The 19716-nt window shown below is 37.1% G+C and overlaps 1 protein-coding gene across 12 annotated transcripts in view; it reads right to left on the bottom strand.

Moving 5' to 3' along the window:
- The window catches only part of LOC139708761 (F-BAR domain only protein 2-like), a 155712-nt gene extending 136267 nt beyond the window's left edge, over positions 1-19445 (bottom strand). For all 12 annotated transcript variants that reach the window (XM_071620696.1, XM_071620701.1, XM_071620702.1 and 9 more), the window contains exon 1: positions 19347-19445. In XM_071620696.1, the coding sequence (XP_071476797.1) occupies positions 19347-19373 (27 nt within the window). In that variant the 5' untranslated portion in view covers positions 19374-19445. The remainder of the gene's footprint in view (positions 1-19346) is intronic.
- Between the last annotated feature and the right edge of the window lie 271 nt (positions 19446-19716).

Here is a 19716-nt window from a genome sequence, read left to right as displayed (position 1 = left end):
GCATAAAGATGATGAATACCTGGAAGCAGGATATTATTGCCCCCCCCCCCCCCCCCCCTGGTGGCTAATTAAAACGAACTTGAAATTATGAGCATATCTCAAGTAGGTATATATAATAGAATCACCGACTGAATTAATCTGAAGCCACCTGAAGAAAACCCTTTGTTTTCTGCAGTTCTGATCAAATCTTTCATGCACACAAGATAAATCTGTTTCATGCACTTGTATACAGTAAATACACTAGTGCAGTTATGTGGATGTTCAGTACTTTGAATCCTAAGCCAGTGCATCACACCTTGCGCACCAGTTTGACAGTTTGCGGACTTGTAGCCACTTGATAATTATGTATGTTCATGGTCCTTACACTTGCAGGTTGAACAGTACTTCTCACTCCTTCTCCCAGGCAATGATGCCAAGCTTTTTTGAGCAGTGGCCAGTTTTTGGTGGAAGGTCTTGTCAAGCTAGCAAGAGGAAAGCCTTCAGAAACCACAGTCAAGCTGTTGAATGCGGAAAACTGATGTGGATTCATGAGACTTGGAGCAATCATCAAATAGTGTACCACCAGACCTGGTAGCAGTCAGGGTATGCACAATACTATAGGTTTTGAAAGCCCCTTTTTTTATGTTCTAGATGTCTATCCATCCAATATCGTTTCTTGTGTATCATGCCGCAAGTTGAAAACAATCATCTGTGAATGAAACTTGGTAAGGCTATGTAAATCCAGGGGGCGTTCCACAAAACTTGTCATTGGTGACAACTAGTTATAAGTAGCTGAAATCTTTGCATCTGACAATACATTTTATCAAACGTTTCCCTGGAGTCGATGAGGGTCATGAGGTCAATAATCAAGGGTCAGGAGCCCTTCATTATGAAAAAAAAAATGCAGGAAATATCTTGTGACTTTGATTTTTCAAAGGCAGATGAATGGATTTCACCAAACTCAATTGTAATATAAAAGTTCACAGTCACAAATCAATATGTAATGTCATTTTGTTATTTTGGAGATGCTGATGAAATAAAGAAGAGTTTTTTTTTTTTCTTGTTTTTTTTTATAGAAGCCACACAACAACCCATGGGTTCATCCTACATGAAGGATCATATGTTTTACTTAATGCTCCCTGATTATGCAGTGCAATTCACTGATAATTTCTGTTGATACCTGGATACTTTGTTAATGAGTCGTAGAATATATTGTATATGATATGCATTTCTTACAACACAGCATAGAATGTAAGTAACCTGCAAATCCTTCTTGTACTCTATCTGCTTCCACCTGTGAACCAGGGCGCAAGGATTGTGCAAGATTTCTGTGGCTTTGGCTATAGACTACCTTATCCGATTTCAAAAGGTAAGTCTACATGACTATAAGGTTTGTTCAAATATGATGCGACAAACCCCCTGACATTTTTAGTGTTCAGATATGGTGCGCCGAACCACGCCACTTTCATTATGTTAATGAATGCACATGACTCAAAAAAAAAATAAGATAAAGATAAACTCATGACATTGTATCTTCACTTACTTTTGAGCTTGATTGCACCATAACTTCTTGCCACTGTGTGGCAAAATATATTCCTCTTGCCTCAGTGTTTTTGTTTTGTTTTGTTGCATTTTGATCTGTTTATTTGTTTGTTTTTTACCATCTCATATCGCATTGATTTGTGCACTAAAATGTTGCCGGAGTTTGTCTCATCATATCTGAACAAGCCTTTATGAGTCATTTTGGACAGGCAATTAGAACTCACAGTACTTTGGTATTCTGAAAATGAAATTGATTTTTACGAGTTTAATTGATTTTGCATTTTCTACTTTCTATGATCTGTTTTTGTATTAGAAAAGAAATTAGAGGTCAAGGGAAATTTTCTGGGTTTTTTTTGTGTTGTTGGACTATGTAATTTATTAAGATCACTTGCTTTTCAATGTTTCACAGGTTAACTTTTTTTTTTTGATGTTGTGAATATTTTTGCGCACTTGCCTTTGTCAGGGTTATGTCCTGATGTCGACGAGAACTTTACTCGTGAATGCTTCAAAGTCGATCCTTGAACTTTAAAGATTGTCTTCCCCATATGTAGGCTAAAATTTTGAAGTTGCTTTTTGATCAGTCACGAATAAGAGAAAAGTGATAAATTTCAAAGCTTCTTTAAGAAAAAATAGGTATAAGTGAGTTTTAATTGTGAAATCATAGTGATCTTTAAGTAAAATGGAATAAGATCCATTTATTATCCTATGCCAAGAAGTGGTGCCTGAATTGTTATGGTTTTGAGTAGTCCATCCCTCCGTGTGTGTGATAGTTGAAATCTGTTATAATAATCATAAATGTGAATAAAATGTGTTAAGCCTATGTATGACTGAGTCTATCAAATTGCATTATGGGATCGAAATAAAGGTCACAGTCAAATTTGTCTAGTTTTTATTTGTAATAGATTCATACAATGTCTGTTTGTTTTTCATTGTTTCCTTACATTTTCAGCCTGATGCTAGTTTTGATCACCACTTGAAGAGGGAAAGCAGAAGAAGATGCAGCTCTTGATGCAGCTTGCTTGCTTGAAGATCAGAAGATGCAGCTTGCTTGACAGAGGACATCAGAAGGATAACATACATGTGTACCAATATTACTTCATTTTGACCACTTGGTACTACCCTGCCCTGGTGATATCATTCAGAGTGCCTTCGACACATTGTTCAAAGCACATTAAATATGTGTTTTGTCTACGGTATGCAAAACCTCTCATCAACCTTTGGACATTTGGAATTACCCCGAGTTCGTGAACCGAGATCTAAACTTTCAAATAGATAATGAAGTGATGCATTCTTTAGGAGTTCCCACTGAAACTGCTTTTTTTTTCACTGTTTGCCATACGAACATGGACTGAGTGATGGACAAACAATAAATTGCACCCAGGGGGCCTGTGTACGGACATAATTTGATTCGTTCAATGGTTTTAGAAGACACTTGAAGAATCATCATTGTGACAATGAAACTGCGAAGATACTCCAAGTCCAGTTCTATGGAGGAACCGAGATAGAGACTGATGATATACAGTTGATGAAGCAGTACTCTTCATTAGTCGATGACAGTTTTTGATGAGGAGGTGATTACCTTTAGTCCAGGGGACATTGAACAACGACCTTGTAATTTTTACATGTCCTAGTTTACATGTGTCAGTATGGAGTAATGCATTACCATGGTAACATCAAATTTTCATAAAGATTACAAATACAGAATGTGGATCAAGCTACTCAGTTTTAAATCAATTCTGTTGAAATTCGATTGTCCAGAAATCTGTTGCCATGGCAATTGCAGTTTTTAAACAGATCATACAAAATTGTGTGGATCACGCTGCTCTCTTAGTTTCTTTTTTTTTTTAGCATTTAAATTTGAATTTGATACATATGGTCACTATGATAATATGTTATCGTGCAAGACACTTTTTGTGGGGGTCATAAATCCATTTCCATGGCAACAGCACCTTCATACAAATCATCCACAAGTACGATGTGGATTCAGCTAACTTCCTCAGATTTTGAGCATTTGACTTTGGCACATGTGATCACTGTATTATGTACCTGTGCAAATTTTATTTTTCGTCACTGTCAAATAGTATGTTGTCAAGTTAATGGTATTTTGTAATGAGAATCGTATAAACTACAAGTGGATTGAGCTTACTCTCTCAATTTTTAGCAATAACCTTGAGATATGACACCTATATATTGTGACAAGATAAATTCTAGATGTGCAAAACACTTTTCTCGTCAATGTTAAACAATGCGTTGCCATGCTAACTTATTTTTTTTTTAATACAAAGCAATCGAAGATATTGTGATTGACTCATAACTCCCTCATGTTTTAGGCATTTGACTTGAAATTTGGCACGTGACCACTGTAGTGCGCTAATGTGCAAATGTCATCTTTTGTATCGGTCAAAGAAAGTGTTATCATGGCAGTGACATTTTCAAATTAAAAACTTACACAACAGTTGATTATGCAATCTCCCTCAGTTTCTGAGCATCTGGCCTGAAATATTGCACAGAGTGCTAATGTAATGGCAACCATCTTTTAAAATGAAAATCAAACAAAAAATACTGTGAATTGGGTGAGCTCCCTCATTTTTCTAGCATTTGACTTGAGGTTTCGCTCATGTAACCAGTGTAATCTTAAAATGAGTCGCACACTGATCTCACTGTTGAGTAATCTTGCTATGGTAACAACTTTTGTTACATTGTACTTTTTTTCAACAAAAGGCATACAAGAATATTGTGAATTGAGCTAACTCTCTAAGTTTTAGGTGGGGGTATACGTTATATCAATTACATCCAGTTCGAGTTGAAAATATTGGCCCAAGAAGGCCTTCTGTGTGTCATTTGAATATTTAAATGATCCGAATTTCACATGCTTGTATCGTCACTTGCAATAGCATTGATCAAAAGAAAGAGTATAATTTTTTTTATGTTAACATTTTACAACCAGACTGGATGATCTATGTTGAATATTTGAATTATACAGCTGAGTAGGCAATTCAATTTGAACATTTGAATGATAGAGCCAAGAAGATATAATACTAGTATCAATTTCATTTGAAAATTCAACTTGATAGTGCCAAGAAGGCCAAAGGTATTCAGAGTGAGTATTTAAATTTGATATTTTAGCCTACAATAGCCATAATGTATCTCATTTGCATAGATAATCAAAGAACCAACTGAAAGGGTCAAAGGTATTCCATTTTGATACTTATATTGTAGAGATGAGGCTTTCATTACATGTAATAGAATTATTGTGTTTTGTTGTGACAGACAGAATTTATTAAATATTTTGATCAACCTAGTAGCACGTGACTGTCTTTCACCTACTTACATTACTGTGTTATTTTGTGCGATTGAATGTGGAGAGTGTGAAATGATGTCGAGGTATCGACACTTCAAATTGTTAATAAGTTGGCATCACTTGGAATTTATTTCTCACTCTGAAGCGTTGAATCAACACTTCTGTGGTGTCAAATAAACACCAAATAATGCAAACTTATAACACTTTGAAGTGTTAGAAGAACACCATGACAGGTGTTGGGGTATAGATTCTAACAACAAATAGTGTTGAAGTTACACCGTCATTGGTGTTAAAGGGTGTGAAAAGAACACCAAAATGGTGTCAACTTATCAATAATCTAAGCAACACCAAAGCTGGTGTTGGTATATTTTAACACCACGGGTGTTGAACTTACACCATAACTGGTGTTGGGATGTCAAATGAACACCATTATGGTGTCAACTTCTTAACACTCTCTTAAGTGTTGAAAAAACACCGAGGCTGGTGTTGGTATATTTTTACACCCTTTAACACCCATGGGTGTTGGATATTTTAACACCAGAGACGGTGTTACTTCAACACCAGATGGTGTGGTCCTTTATTGAAGTTCGGCCGGTGTTAGATTCAACACCAGTGGTGTTAAATCTAACACCGCTGTTTTTGCAGTGTACTACGAGATCTTCCATGTGTACCCAGGAGATCTAACGTGAAATTTGCCAAGTGTGAAAGGGCTACATTAGTGTATAAACCAGAAAGGGTGATACCTGTGCAGCCTGCAACTTGACAAGGTCCTTGGAGCTCCCGAACAGATTAAGCCTGGAGTGACGCAGCGCGGCATTCTGTGTCTTAACCATGGTGAATCAGGAGTGAGGGGGAAAAAGAAAAAAAAAAAAAGAAAATCCTCTTCTACTGGAGCACTCGAAACTGTCCAATCGACAAAGTAGCGATCCTCCCTCCTCTGGATCCGTTGGTGAATCCTTGTCTCCAGAACAGCTGTTGCTACAATGTCAGTAGATACCACTTCTCAGTGGTTTCACAAGTCTGTGTACAGATTCCTGATACAACTGTACACCATGGTAGTCTCAAGATCACTGAAATGATTCACTCGCAAACTTTTCTCCCAGTCCTTCCACTGATATGCAAGATACAGCTGTAGGATACTGGAGCCTCACAGAAATTCTTGAACAAGCTAATAGTTTGCCAAATATGGTTACACATACATGTACATGTAGACCACAACTACAAAGTTGAAAACAAAAGGTGGTCAACTGGAAGAAAAGATCGGTGGTTGCAGAGTACTTCACTTTGAGAATCTCAATGCTCACACACTGTTTGCCCCCTCAAACACAGAACAGAGGTTTCACGGAAAACAGACAGATGACTGACTAGTCCACCTTCAATCCCTGGTCAAAGACCACTAGCTGCATTAATGTGTTGATCACAAGTAAAGCGGAATAGCAAGATTTTCTGTCATGCTGATGAGACCGAGTGGGGTCAGTTTAAATAAAACAATTGATCTGTAGCAAGAGACTTGTATTGCACACACACAGGAGGGTGGAATATCCGACTGAGAAGCCAACGACCAATCAATGCAGAGCACACAGCAGAGCTCGGGGTGAAGTTATCCGCAACAATTTCCTACAGATTTTAATCGCTTTGGCGTAACTCGCACTCACTCGCAAGAGCCCTCCCAAAGCCAGGATGGGAGGCATGGTCTACCAATTCAGACCAGGGCTGATTCACCCAGTCATGACTCAGGCCAACAAGGTGACACATGTACACACTACATATTTGTGTTTACGGGACAATGAATGGCATTCCTGCCAAAACGTGATAATTAGAAGCTCCTGGCATTCAAAGATATTTTTGGTCATTTCAACGTGATGATTCATACCCATTCCTCATAAATACAGGGCATCGGTCTGACTCAAAACGTGTGTGAGATTGATATAGAATATTGCATGTTTACAGATCAGCACAGTTCTTCAAGGTGAACTGCATATTAACATCTCTACATGTATGTAACTGCAATAGTGACAAGAAGGTGTGGAAATGTAGGTACATGTATACAACTGGGAATATATTGTAAGACATGGTCATTGCAACTCTATCACATTTTCAATTAACCAGGTTTTAAAAATATTTTTCCACTAATCCACACATCATAGCTACCTCTAGGCATACATTGTATGACTAACATTGTAATAACAATTTGAACATTCCATCGACCAGGTTTTAGCTATGTATCATGACATGTGTAAATTGGTAGGCCTATACAAAATGTACACTACAGTTCATAATTCAGCCAGAAAAAAAAGGAGAAACTAAGTCGAGATTTGAGTCTCTAGCATTTTGTGGATAGATTCCTTCCACAGTCTACAATTCAAAGAGACCGCATATCAGTATCACTGATAAAACATTTTTACGCCATCCACACAAAGGTAAGTAAAAGATAACTGGGTCTGATTTGATGTCATGCTAGACTAGGTAGCCTGCAGGAAGTTCCTGAGCAAGCTCTTTACCCAAAGCCAGTGGAGTGGCTCCGTTCTGGTAGCGCCATAATTAGCAGAATCCTGGTTCCCGCGGTTCACTGTGGTGCACCAAAACATTCATTCATTCAAACGCCTAAAATAAGTCATGTTCACGAGACGGCAAATGCCTGATTGGCGATGTCGGCAGCAAATTGTGTGCGGCTCGCACCTCCCAAACCGGCTGCTGTCGGAACACTAAACTTTCGCCAGCAACAACTTTCAGTTCAACGCGATCTGTCACAGTATCTCAAGTTGCCTCAGTTTCATTAATGACATTTCCTACATTGTTGTGCATTCATGACATAAAAATGATGACTTTTACGGTACAAGAACGTTTGTAGTTGCTACATTTCGGACTATAAACATAATTTTTATCATTGTTAAAAATGGGGATTTGTATCATAAAAGCTGATGACATAATTTCTTCTGCTCATTTTATTTTGTACTAGCCAGTTACATGCTGGTAACGTAGGTACAAAAGGTATTATTGTTTAATGAAGACGTGTGAAACTCTATTCCATAGCCTTTTTTATTTTTAGCCATTAAATGTAGGTCAATTCTGATGAAACCTCAACACCACTATGATCATTTGACTTTAAACATTCCATTCATTAAAGCTAACTTGAATATGAAGTGGAATTTTGGACAGAAGGGATATTCACACGACAAAACTTTAATGAGATTATTTCATTGCATGTAGGGATCAAACTTTGGCAGGTTTTCGTAAAAAGTGTAGAATATGAAGTTAAAAGTGAATGACTTATCTCTCAAAATTGTCAAAATAGAAACAAGATCAATTAAATAATCATTTTAATATTTCCTTCCTCATTACTGAGGACGGGTATTTATAGAAAGTTGCATAAAAAGTTTGACCAAACTGGATTTGTAGGGATTGTGACATTTCCTCTGTGCGGCATATTCCATCAGGTGCATACAGCATTTAAAAGCCAAGCATCTTTTTCACTTGCCCTTGACTTGAGCTACGTTATAGTGGAGATCATTGGTAGGTGACAAGGAGCAAATTTTCTTCACCTACAAATGTATCAAGGTCCAGAGTGATTTTGCTGCATATCATTTCCCTGTTAACTCACCAAATTGGCAATTCTGAGTTTTAGCCTTTTTTTTTCTCGTTTTTTTTTTTTTTTAATGAAGCAGCAGGGGTCAGTGTGTTTAAAGCTATTTTCAACCAGAGTTTTGAAAGAATGTTTTCAATGGACAAAATACAGTCAAACCTGCCTTTAGCAGCCACCTGTCAATAGCAGCCACCTGCCGTATGTGGCCAACCAAAAATCCCCCAAAAGACCCTGTATAACGCGGCCAGAGGCCACACATTTGGAATGTTCAACCTGTCTGTAGTGGCCACAGGCCAGTCATTCATGGGCAACAATGGTCAGTGATTGCCACTGCTGCAGTCATCACTCATGCAGTCATAATAATGCACAAGTGTAAAGCTTTCTTCATGACTGTACACAAGCTACTGTGCAACAACTTGATAAACACACTCAGCATTGTTCAATGCATGAAACACACAGGTATGTGCATACGGAGTACAAGTAAGTACTCTACAACGATGATACATATGTAGGCAATGCAGACAAAAGTTGGATAACCTGTCTATAGCGGCTACCTGTCTATAACGGCCACTCTTTTCATCTCCCTTGGGTGGCCGCTATAGACAGGTTTGACTGTACATCAAGGATCCAAGCCTCAGTGATACAATATGGCAGCTCCAACTACAATGTACAAGTACTCTATAGGACTGGTCAGCAATACAGACACCGGACATTGTATTACGAACCCTCACACTTCCACTGTCCCAATCTGACCTTTTCCCCCGTCTGACCAGTGACTCAGTTGGATTAACCTCCCCAACATGGTCACAACGGTCACATTAGGACAGTGGCACAATACCCGTGATCTGCCTTAATCACCTCAGCGAATCAAACAGTTTTGTCTGCAAGGCTGGCCGTATCTCTACTGGTCAAGCTGCCTTCTAATCCTATAAAGCTATACCCAGAAGGTTACTGTGAAACCATCATTGCACCTATGATTACAAACTCGGTCAGGGCTGCTACGGATTTCCACCCAATAAAACAATAACAACAACAGCATACTGCATACTTTGTTCAGCTAGAAATGGCCCGGAATGTTTATTCTGAAATGAACTATGAAGAAAAGACAAGCAATGCAAGTGAAGGACATTTAATGGTTTTAACAGAAACATAATGATACAAATCAGAAACAGTGGCCACACATCCAACCCTGGCAAACTGTTAATGCGTTGTACTGTTGTAAGCAAACTGGATTCCCAGTTTTAAAAATGAAATACTGAGCAGTGTATATGGAGTATAGAATACATTGTACAAGTGGATGAAGTATGTGTATCACATACACAAAGTATAGGTCCTCAGCAAAAGAAAAAGAAACAAGGAAAAGTAGAAATTACGCGGTGCGTAATATATGTCCCCGCCGGAAGTAGCATTTAGTAGCAATATGCACAATATAGGTAAAAAGATGAAGGTCAAAGGTCAAAGAAGTCAAAGGTCAAAATTCTATGTAGAAGTTTTGAAGCCCTCACCTAGTGCCATCACATAAAGCAAACGGAATCGAAATCGGGTTAGAAATGGCGAAGGAGTAGCATTTTGTAGGCAATGTGCAATATAGGTCAAAAATCAAGGTCAAAGGTCAAAGAAGTCAAAGGTCAAAATTCTGTGTCGAAGTTTTGAAGCCCTCACCTAGTGCCATCACTTAAAGCAAACGGAATTGAAATCGGGTTACAAATGGCAAAGGAGTAGCATTTTGTAGCAAAATGTACAATATAGGTCAAAAATCAAGGTCAAAGGTCAAAGAAGTCAAAGGTCAAAATTCTGTGTAGAAGTTTTGAAGCCCTCACCTAGTGCCATCACATAAAGCAAACGGAATCAAAATCGGGTTAGAAATGGCGAAGGAGTAGCATTTTGTAGGCAATGTGCAATATAGGTCAAAAATCAAGGTCAAAGGTCAAAGAAGTCAAAGGTCAAAATTCTGTGTAGAAGTTTTGAAGCCCTCACCTAGTGCCATCACTTAAAGCAAACGGAATTGAAATCGGGTTACAAATGGCGAAGGAGTAGCATTTTGTAGCAAAATGTACAATCAAAAATCAAGGTCAAAGGTCAAAGAAGTCAAAGGTCAAAATTCTGTGTAGAAGTTTTGAAGCCCTCACCTAGTGCCATCATATAAAGCAAACGGAATCAAAATCGGGTTAGAAATGGCGAAGGAGTAGCATTTTGAAGCAAAATGTACAATATAGGTCAAAGGTCAAGGTCAAAGGTCACAATTGAAATTCTGTATAGAAGTTTCAAAGCTCCCATGTAGTGCTATCATATAAAGCAAACAGAATCAAAATTGGGTTAGAAATGGCGAAGGAGTAGCATTTTGAACGTTTTGATCACACACGGACGCACACACGGACGGACACACGGACGGACGGACGGACACACGGACACACGGACACACACACGTACGGAGCCCGTTTCATAGTCCCCTGCTCGAACTCGTTCGGCGGGGACAAAAAAGTGAACAGGTAAACAGGTGGTCAATATACATGTAGGACCCATCAATCTTCCTTTATTTTAGGCAGGGAGGGGCTTAAAGGCATGAGAAAGTACGGATTCTACACATTGTATACATGGCAATATGTTAAAAGGTGTCAACAGTATGATTATTTTGTGAAATAACAAATTACTCTGGCAGGGGTGCCGCATATCAAATTTCACAATATCTTGCATTCAAACAGAAAGCAAGTGTCTCTCTGACGCATGTCAATAAACGTACAGTACAGAGATCAATGATTTGGTGCACTCAGTATTGTGTACAAGTGGTTGGCTCAGCTGAGTATTGATGAAATTGCAGTAATGTTGTATGTGTGGATAACTATGTAAATAGTCAATATTGTTTGGTGAGGTCTTTGGTGGTCTTTTTCTAATAGCCATGTGCAAAGTCCCTTTGGAATATTTCATAACAGATGCATCCTTGTACTGTAAAAGTGGTTTCTTTTGCATAATATATAGAAACTTTCGCGGTTTCCATCGGTGCCAACTTTTTCGCATGTGTTTAAATTCGCGGTCGGTAATGATAGCGTTGTAACAAGCAACGGGTTCAAAACATTTTCGCGTGATGTTAAATTCGCGGTTCAACCTCAAAGCGCGAAAATAAAACCACCGCCAAAGAAACCACGTATACAGTATTTCTCTTGATGTGATTTTTTTTACCAAAATCAAAACAAACAAAGTGTATACCTGCTACTGGCTAAATAAAGTTTTTGAAAACAAAAGGGTACAACCAACACACATCTTGCACATGCAGTATTTGCAATTCATCACATGCCACAAAGCCTGACATTTTGAAAGTCAACAAACACAGCTATTTTCAAAGTTGTTGGGATCTTTACAGTACAGGTCCAAAACATTTGCTTCTGTGACAATTACTCTCATGAAATATCGGCACGCTAAGCCAAAGATGAATTCCCTCCACAAACATAACCCTAACCCTAATCCTAATCCTTACATCAATCTACACGTAAAATCGTATCACAACCTTAACAGCAACCCTACGTCCGTGGAGAAAATTACACTGTAAAAGCAATTGTCGCAGGAGCAATACATGTACAGTTGTGTCACCTTATAGTTACAAACACTGTATTACCAAGACCCCAAGGTTTCCAAAGATAGGTGACTTTTAAGTTGTCCTGATTCAATTTCCAAAACCACGGAAATTATGAATTCATAAGCTGACCAGATACACTGTATTCAAAGCACAGTTATTGAAAAAGATTGGTTTTGAGGTTTAGATGTAGAGTACATGGCAAAGCATGCAAAATATTTGGATCTTACTTACATGGACGTTGATTCAATACACAACAGGAAAATGCTGAAGATAATTAAGGTTTAAATGTCTATGTTACCATGGAAATTGATTCTAAATCAGATACTGGATGAAAAAAAAAATCAAAGTTATGACAATTATAACAGTACTCTGTAATATTATTATTTTTTAAATCACCAAATATCATTCAGCTTTCTCAGCATCGATATCTACACTGTACGACTTTATCATGGGATTCTGGTATTTAAAATAAAAAAAAATAAGAAATCTTCAGGTGTTTTGGACTCTAGGCCCTATGGACATCTGTGAAGATGCTAGTGGATATTTATCCATCTGGAAAATGAGTGGTTTCACACGTGATTGTATTTGTTTGTTTGTGATTATCTCTTCTAAATATCACCATTTGTACTCACATTGGCCCAATCTAAATCAAATCAATTGTTTACATCTAGTCCATAGACTAAAACAAGCATAGATATGCTTTTCACAAAATGTATATCACATGCATGGCATGTGTCAGCATTTGTTCAGTATGGGACTTCTGTCTGCACACATATACACATGAGTCATGAGCATTATGTACACAAACAAGATGCATAATCCAAGGACTACAATATGTAGATTATATCCTTTGTGAATTCAAATCTCTTATGTCACAATGATAAAATACTTGACAAATCGACGACCCCACACAGGTAATTATACTGCATTAAAGGACAAGTCCACCTTTATATACATGTGGATTGAGTGAATGCAACAATATTAGTAGAACACATCAGTGAAAGTTTGGGGAAAATCGGACAATCCATTCAAAAGTTATGAATTTTTAAAGTATCTGCGTAGTCACTGCTGGATGAGAAGACTACTACAGTGTATGATGTCATATGCGTACAACCATATAAAGAAAATAAAAAGAGAATTTCACAAAACTTTACTTTTTGAATAAAGTGCACATTTCTTCGACTTGTTACTGACATATGTTAAGGGTGATATTATTCCCCCTGCCTTCTGAAAGAGAGAAGTCAAGTGTTCTTTTGTTATGCGAGAAAAGTGAAAATATGTTGAATTTTCTTTATTCTTTCTTTATATCGTTGTACTCATGTGACATCACAAGCTATAGTAGTCTTCTCATCCAGCCATGAGTGAGCAGAAACTTCAAAAATTCATAACTTTTGAACGGATTGTCCGATTTTCCTCAAACTCTCAATGATGTGCTCTACTAATATTGCTGCATTCGCTCAACCCACATGTCTATGAAGGTGAACTTGTCCTTTAATAAGAACAATGTGGGCCCTATTTATCTGCATATGAGCAACTGAATGCTAAACCAGAACAGTAGGCCTACCTACAGTGTACAATGTACATGTACATGTCCTGAGTAGACCCCTAGCTATCTCAGTACAGTGTATACTGGTACAAGGTGATTTAGGTGTTACACTGATAAAATGAACTAGAGATTGTAATTTGTCATTACTGACAAATTAAGGTGATCCGATTTTTTTTTTTCATCAATGATTCGAGTCCTGATCGCAATAGGCATGACCATACAGGTTTCGTCTGTTGTTAAAAACGTTGGCCGTGTGATGTTTGAATTCTCGTTTAGAAAAGGGAGTCATATCTGCCATCTTTGGTACCAAATTCCGTATACACTAGATAACGAAGATACAACAACAAATACATATGACCTTTGACCCACCTTTACACTCCCAAGATGGCATCTGAGGAAAAAGTAGTTATTTTGTGAAATGATTCTTGCGACATCGTCTATACGTGTGCAAAATATGGGAAAGATAGGACAGGTATTCGCCAAGATACAAGATGAAACATTTATGACCTTTGACCCTAATTTACATACCCAAGATGTTGTCCGATCAAGTAGTTGTTATTTTATGAAATAATGTACGTGATATGAACTAAACATGTGCAGAATATGGGGGTGATAGGGCGTGTTTTTCTTGAGTTATTGCAAAGAAAGTTGCAGAAAGAAAGAAATATCTCAATACATAGAAGATAAGCTTTAATTTCAACCAAGTTTTTTATCGTGATCCCGACATCGTATGAAAAAACAAAATCAAATTTAACGATAGCGCAAAGTCTCAGCTACAACATATTAAAATCTGGGAGAAATTTACCGAAGGCTAAGTGAGCTAGTGCTCGATAAAGACAATCATGTCAATTTTCACATTTAAAAAAATTCCCTCCCATAGAGATAACACGTCATAACGAAGATACAAAAAGAAGTACATATGACCTTTGACCTCAATTTGCACAGACAAGATGGCATCTGAGTAAAAAGTGGTTATTTTGTGAAATGATCCTTGTAACATGGTCTTTGCGTTTGCAAAATATGGGAAAGATAGGATATGTATTCACTAAGATACAGGATGAAACACTTATGACCTTTGACCCTAATTTACATACCCAAGATGGTGTCCGATCAAGTAGTTGTTATTTTATGAAATAATGTACGTGACATGAACTAAACATGTGCAAAATATAGAAGTGATAGGGCGTGTTTTTCTTGAGTTATTGCAAAGAAAGTTGCAGAAAGAAAGAAATATCTCAATACATCGAAGATAAGCCTGAATTTCAACCAAAATTTTTGACGTGATCCCGACATCGTATGAAAAAACGAAGGGCACACTTACGGTAGCGTAAAGTCTCAGCTACAACATATCAAAATCTGGGAGAAATTAACCGAAGGGTAAGTGAGCTAGTGCTCGATAAAGATAGTCATGTCAATTTTCATTTCCAGAAAAACTGCACTCCCATAGAGATAACACGTAAACTGGTCAAATTTGACAAGGTTACTTTCAATCCATTTTTACGAGGTGATACCGTTATCCAATCAAAATTTTGTAATTTTATGTTTGAAAGAACATTAAATAAGCTACAACATACTGAAATCTGGGTGAAAATTGACAAAGGACTAGTGAGATACCGTCGAATGAACTTGAAATTTGATGACGTCATTTTGAAAATCTACTTTTTTTACTTTAGGGCAAGTCCAAGATAAGGTCCCCTCAGAAGGCAAAATTTCATCTTTGCTCAATATTGACATGTTTGGTATCATTTTGAAGCTTATGAGTTGAAGTTTTGATTTCCGTGGAGGAAAAAATGATATTATGTAAATTTATGCAAATTTCAAGGGCTTCATTTGCATAAATGTGAAACACAGCGTTACGTATGGGACATTTATAAAAATTCATATTAATTCAAAGGAAAGCAAATAATATTTGATTAATATGTGGACATAAGAAGTTCATCACATAGTTTAACTTGGTATGAAAATTTCGGGATTATGCAAATGATTATGCAAATTAGCTCGTGTCCTATCATGAGATGTCCCATACGTAACAAAATGAGGTCATTTTTTTAGGTTTTTTCTGAAATTGCTAAGGTTGTTTTAATGCCCTTTTGGAAAGTTCTAATTTATTGTTTAGAGAAATTAAATACCTGAGAAAAAAGAAAAAAAAGTGAAAGAAATATTTTTTATTAGGCATTGAAATAATGTTACGTATGGGACAAATGCGTTACGTATGGGACATCCTCATACATATTGTATGTGAATGCATGTGGCTAGCTGGGAAGGTCTCTCAGTACACAAATGGTCAATCATCCTGAAGAAAGCATCCCAACATTGTAGCTACTTTTTGAGTTATAGACACTTGAAACAATACATTAACTTGACTGAACAATTTTCAGAAAGGGGGAGGGGAAAATGGCAAAATACACAATGAAAAACCAGCATTAAAGGGATGGTATAGTTTTTTGTAGAAATGGGGATTCAGTTTTCAACATTTAAAGAAATGATTGGAAACCAATTATATGAATTACTTAAGAGCATAAAATCCGAAGACTAGAGGAATTCAAAGTTTATGTGATGGAGATCCAATTTGAAATGGTTGTGAAATATATAGAAAAAAAAAAAAAAAGTAAAATGATTTTTTTTTAAACTGCAAGTGATACACAAATTGTTCTTATTCAGTTTTCAGTATTAGCCACAACAAAATTCATGGGTATACATACTGAGTTGTGACTCGAATCAATGACCTGACTGCTAGACAGACATCATTGTATATCTACTCGATCACTGGGGTTCCACGAAGCAGGTATTGCTTATTTATTAAACTTAATATTTCTTGTGTCAAGTTGTTTTTTATTGAAACTAAATGGCAAACTGCCCTTCATCAATGGAAGTAAACACTTTAAACTATTCAATTTTTCAGTAGTAACTATCCTGATAAAAATAGGGCATACATACTCAGGTTGGTCATAAAGAATATAGAATATGATTGAATGTGATTATGATGGTAAATATCTAGGGAATATTGTTCCCTTGTCAATCTGGATCAGTATTTGAGTAATTTCAACTGATTCCACCTCAATAATTATGCAAAAATCTGTTTAAATGGGTATTTTGCAAAATTATTTTGCAAAATACCCATAAACATGGTTCTCCACACACTAAACGAATGGGGGACAAAGGGCATGCATACCCAGGTTGGTCATAAAAATATAAAAATATGATTGAATATGATTATGATGGTGAATATTTGGGGAATATTGTTTCCTTGACAATCTGGATCAGTATTTGAGTAGTTTCAAGTGATTTTACTTCAATAATTATGCAAAATACCCATAAACATGGTTCTTCACACACTAAATGAATGGGGGACAAACTGTCCCATACGTAACTGTCCCATACGTAACACGTCATGTCTGTCTTTAATTAGAACCTGTAATTAGAGCTTTTTGCCTAATGACATGAAACTTACCTGTGATAATCTTGAGTGTTGTGACTTTCATCACAGTGAGTTACAAGTTGTAGAATGATATACTTTCAGAGAGTTTTGAGGTTGAAAAAAATGTTCAAAAACACAAAAATTTTCTGGTCCCATACGTAACGGCACATATTTTCTCTTCTAGAATATAATTGTCAAGGTCATTTTTCTCAATTTTTTACATGATTATACTTCTTCTAGATATCAATCACCATGATGAAGTTCAATATGATCAAAGGCCATTAACACTATTTTTCAGGTCATAAAAGTCTCTGAATGTCCCATACGTAACGTGCGTGTTATCTTGGACTTGCCCTTTATTAAGAAATTTGCTATCTTTTAATCATTTTGTCAGCATTGCCACCCCATGAAATGACATGTACAACTCATCAGGTTTTAAAATATGTAAAGAAAATGGGGGGTCACCGTCCATCCTGACGAGTAAAATCGAATTTAAAATTAGCAGTTTTTTGGCATAGTTGCACTGTATATCGCCATTGACGCGCGCGCGGAATTTCAACTTTGACGGGCCCGTATGACGTCATATTGAGTCGCATTGATTTGAAACATGGTATAAATATTCCTTAACATTTCAGACATCCGATCAAAGTGAAAAAACTGGAAATTTCAATTGCATATGAGCTGTGCGTGCGTATATGCGCGCGCGCGTACGCGTCCGTCCGATTTTTTCAATTTTTCAAAAAATGCTCCAAATGGTCTGAAACGTGTGCAAAAAAATTTTGAGCTCGATTGGAGCATACAAATATTTCAACGCGCGCGTACGCGCACGTTTCAAGAGAAAATATGAATTTTGAGAACATGAGTAGAATGCGCATAATTTGAAATATATGTGACGTAAATTTCATTGAAAAATTTCATTCCATTAATGAGATATGATTGAGAATGTGTTTTCATATAATGACGTCATAGTGACGTCACGGTCGACTGATCACAATGATACATTAGATTTGTCGTCTTTGGGACATGATGCATACATGGTATGATTTTGAAATTGATAGGCAGCGGACTTTCTGAGCTAACCTCTGCACAACTTTTGCGGAGAAATAAAGAAACAAAGAAGAAGAAAGAATCCGTACAGATACAGAAGGTGATCCGAAGGATACTCGGATCACCTAACTACATTTGTATGTTTTGAGTCCATTGTAATAAGTTAGTGTTCTTTACATTAACCAAGCAATCCATCATTATGCATCACCATATTGTTTAGGTTGTCTAATCTTGATAATTTTCAAATGTTCGATATCAAAAGCTATTAAACTACAATAGTACAAATCTACTGCAGAAGCTGTTTTGCATGCAGATATTTTCACGAATGAGGTCACAGATATTCTAGTACCAGTACGTAATGTTTTCACGATTTGACACCGAGGCTATCGAAAGTGTACTATTACTTATATCTGTTAATTCGTGACATTTTCGCATGTTGCTAATTTTGTGTCCCAACAGTGATTCGCGACAATAGTGAAAAAACCTATTTTGTACTTTGTAGATCTACGTACATCCAATTCCATCAGTTCTCCCTTCTGTGCACCTTGTTTTCATTAATTTTACAGGAGAAATCAATGAATCATGTTCAGATAGTGAATGCACACACTGGCGCATGAACACATGAACATTTGACCCTACAGTTACACTAAACTATGACTAGATCTACAGGCTAAACAACCATCATCGAGTAACTTTAGGGTTTCTAACTTTCTATAAACATGAAAATTGATATTGATAAGCCTATTTTCGTGTTGACATACGTCAGTCAGAGACCATCTATAGCTAAAGTATAGGCTACTAGACTAGTATCAGTGCCCCCAATCCCAAATACTACTACACAGCTACACGCACTTGTTCTCGACACATAACACAGCCACAGGTAAATCAACTGAATCAATCAATGAATGGATGGAACAGTACAGTGTCAGTACTGTACACTGGGGAACTCAATTTTCTTTTCTATACTTCTTGACATGGATGACAGAAAAAGAAACCCTCCCCTATTGATCTGAACCGCTACACTTTGTTCAAGTGTATTCTTTCCGAATAACAGTGGCTTCGAGTCAATCTTAAAAGCGGATTACTACGGATACACGAAACACTTCCGGTATTAATTTTATGAGAGGTGCGCTACGGGCTAGACTAGGCTCTACAGAATTGTATACAACGCCTACCGGTGATGCGCGGCGAAATTGCCGACACCGATATGGCAATGCTAGTGGGGACTGGTGGACAAGTGTCAACCGCTCTACGATCAATAAAGTAAGAGAATTTACCCTTCTCAAGTGGCTTGAGGAACTCATGACACTAATCATACATCATCTTAATTTAATAAATAATACAAATTCAATGTCTTACCCAGAAGTTTTCCGTAAATATGGTCATATTGGCTGATATTTAGAGGTCACTTATTCCGTTCATATGGTTTTCCATGGGCGGCACTTGTCATCATTGAGTGTGGTCAACCAGAGAGGGCGACATTCTGCTTTGTGACTGACGATACCAAACGAATCCGAATGTTGAACGGCATTGAATTTTCAACAAAAACACAGGAAAAAAGTTAGTGGCGTTTTTGTAGTATAATTGGTAGTTATTGATATTTCTCACATTCTGTGTAACATTTGATTTTAAATGCTACGTCGTAAAGAGTTTGTTCGCAAAGTAGGCATAGAGCGATTTGTAACTTTATCATCAAAATAGGGCTAAAATAAAACCTTTCCAGTGACAC

This window comes from Diadema antillarum, unplaced genomic scaffold, assembly GCF_040938485.1.
Source record: "Diadema antillarum isolate AM-2024a unplaced genomic scaffold, OU_Dant_1.0 seq00001371_RagTag, whole genome shotgun sequence".
NCBI lineage: Eukaryota > Metazoa > Echinodermata > Echinoidea > Diadematoida > Diadematidae > Diadema > Diadema antillarum.
The sequence above is the reverse complement of the archived record's forward strand: the minus strand, read 5'-3'. Positions and strand labels throughout refer to the sequence as shown.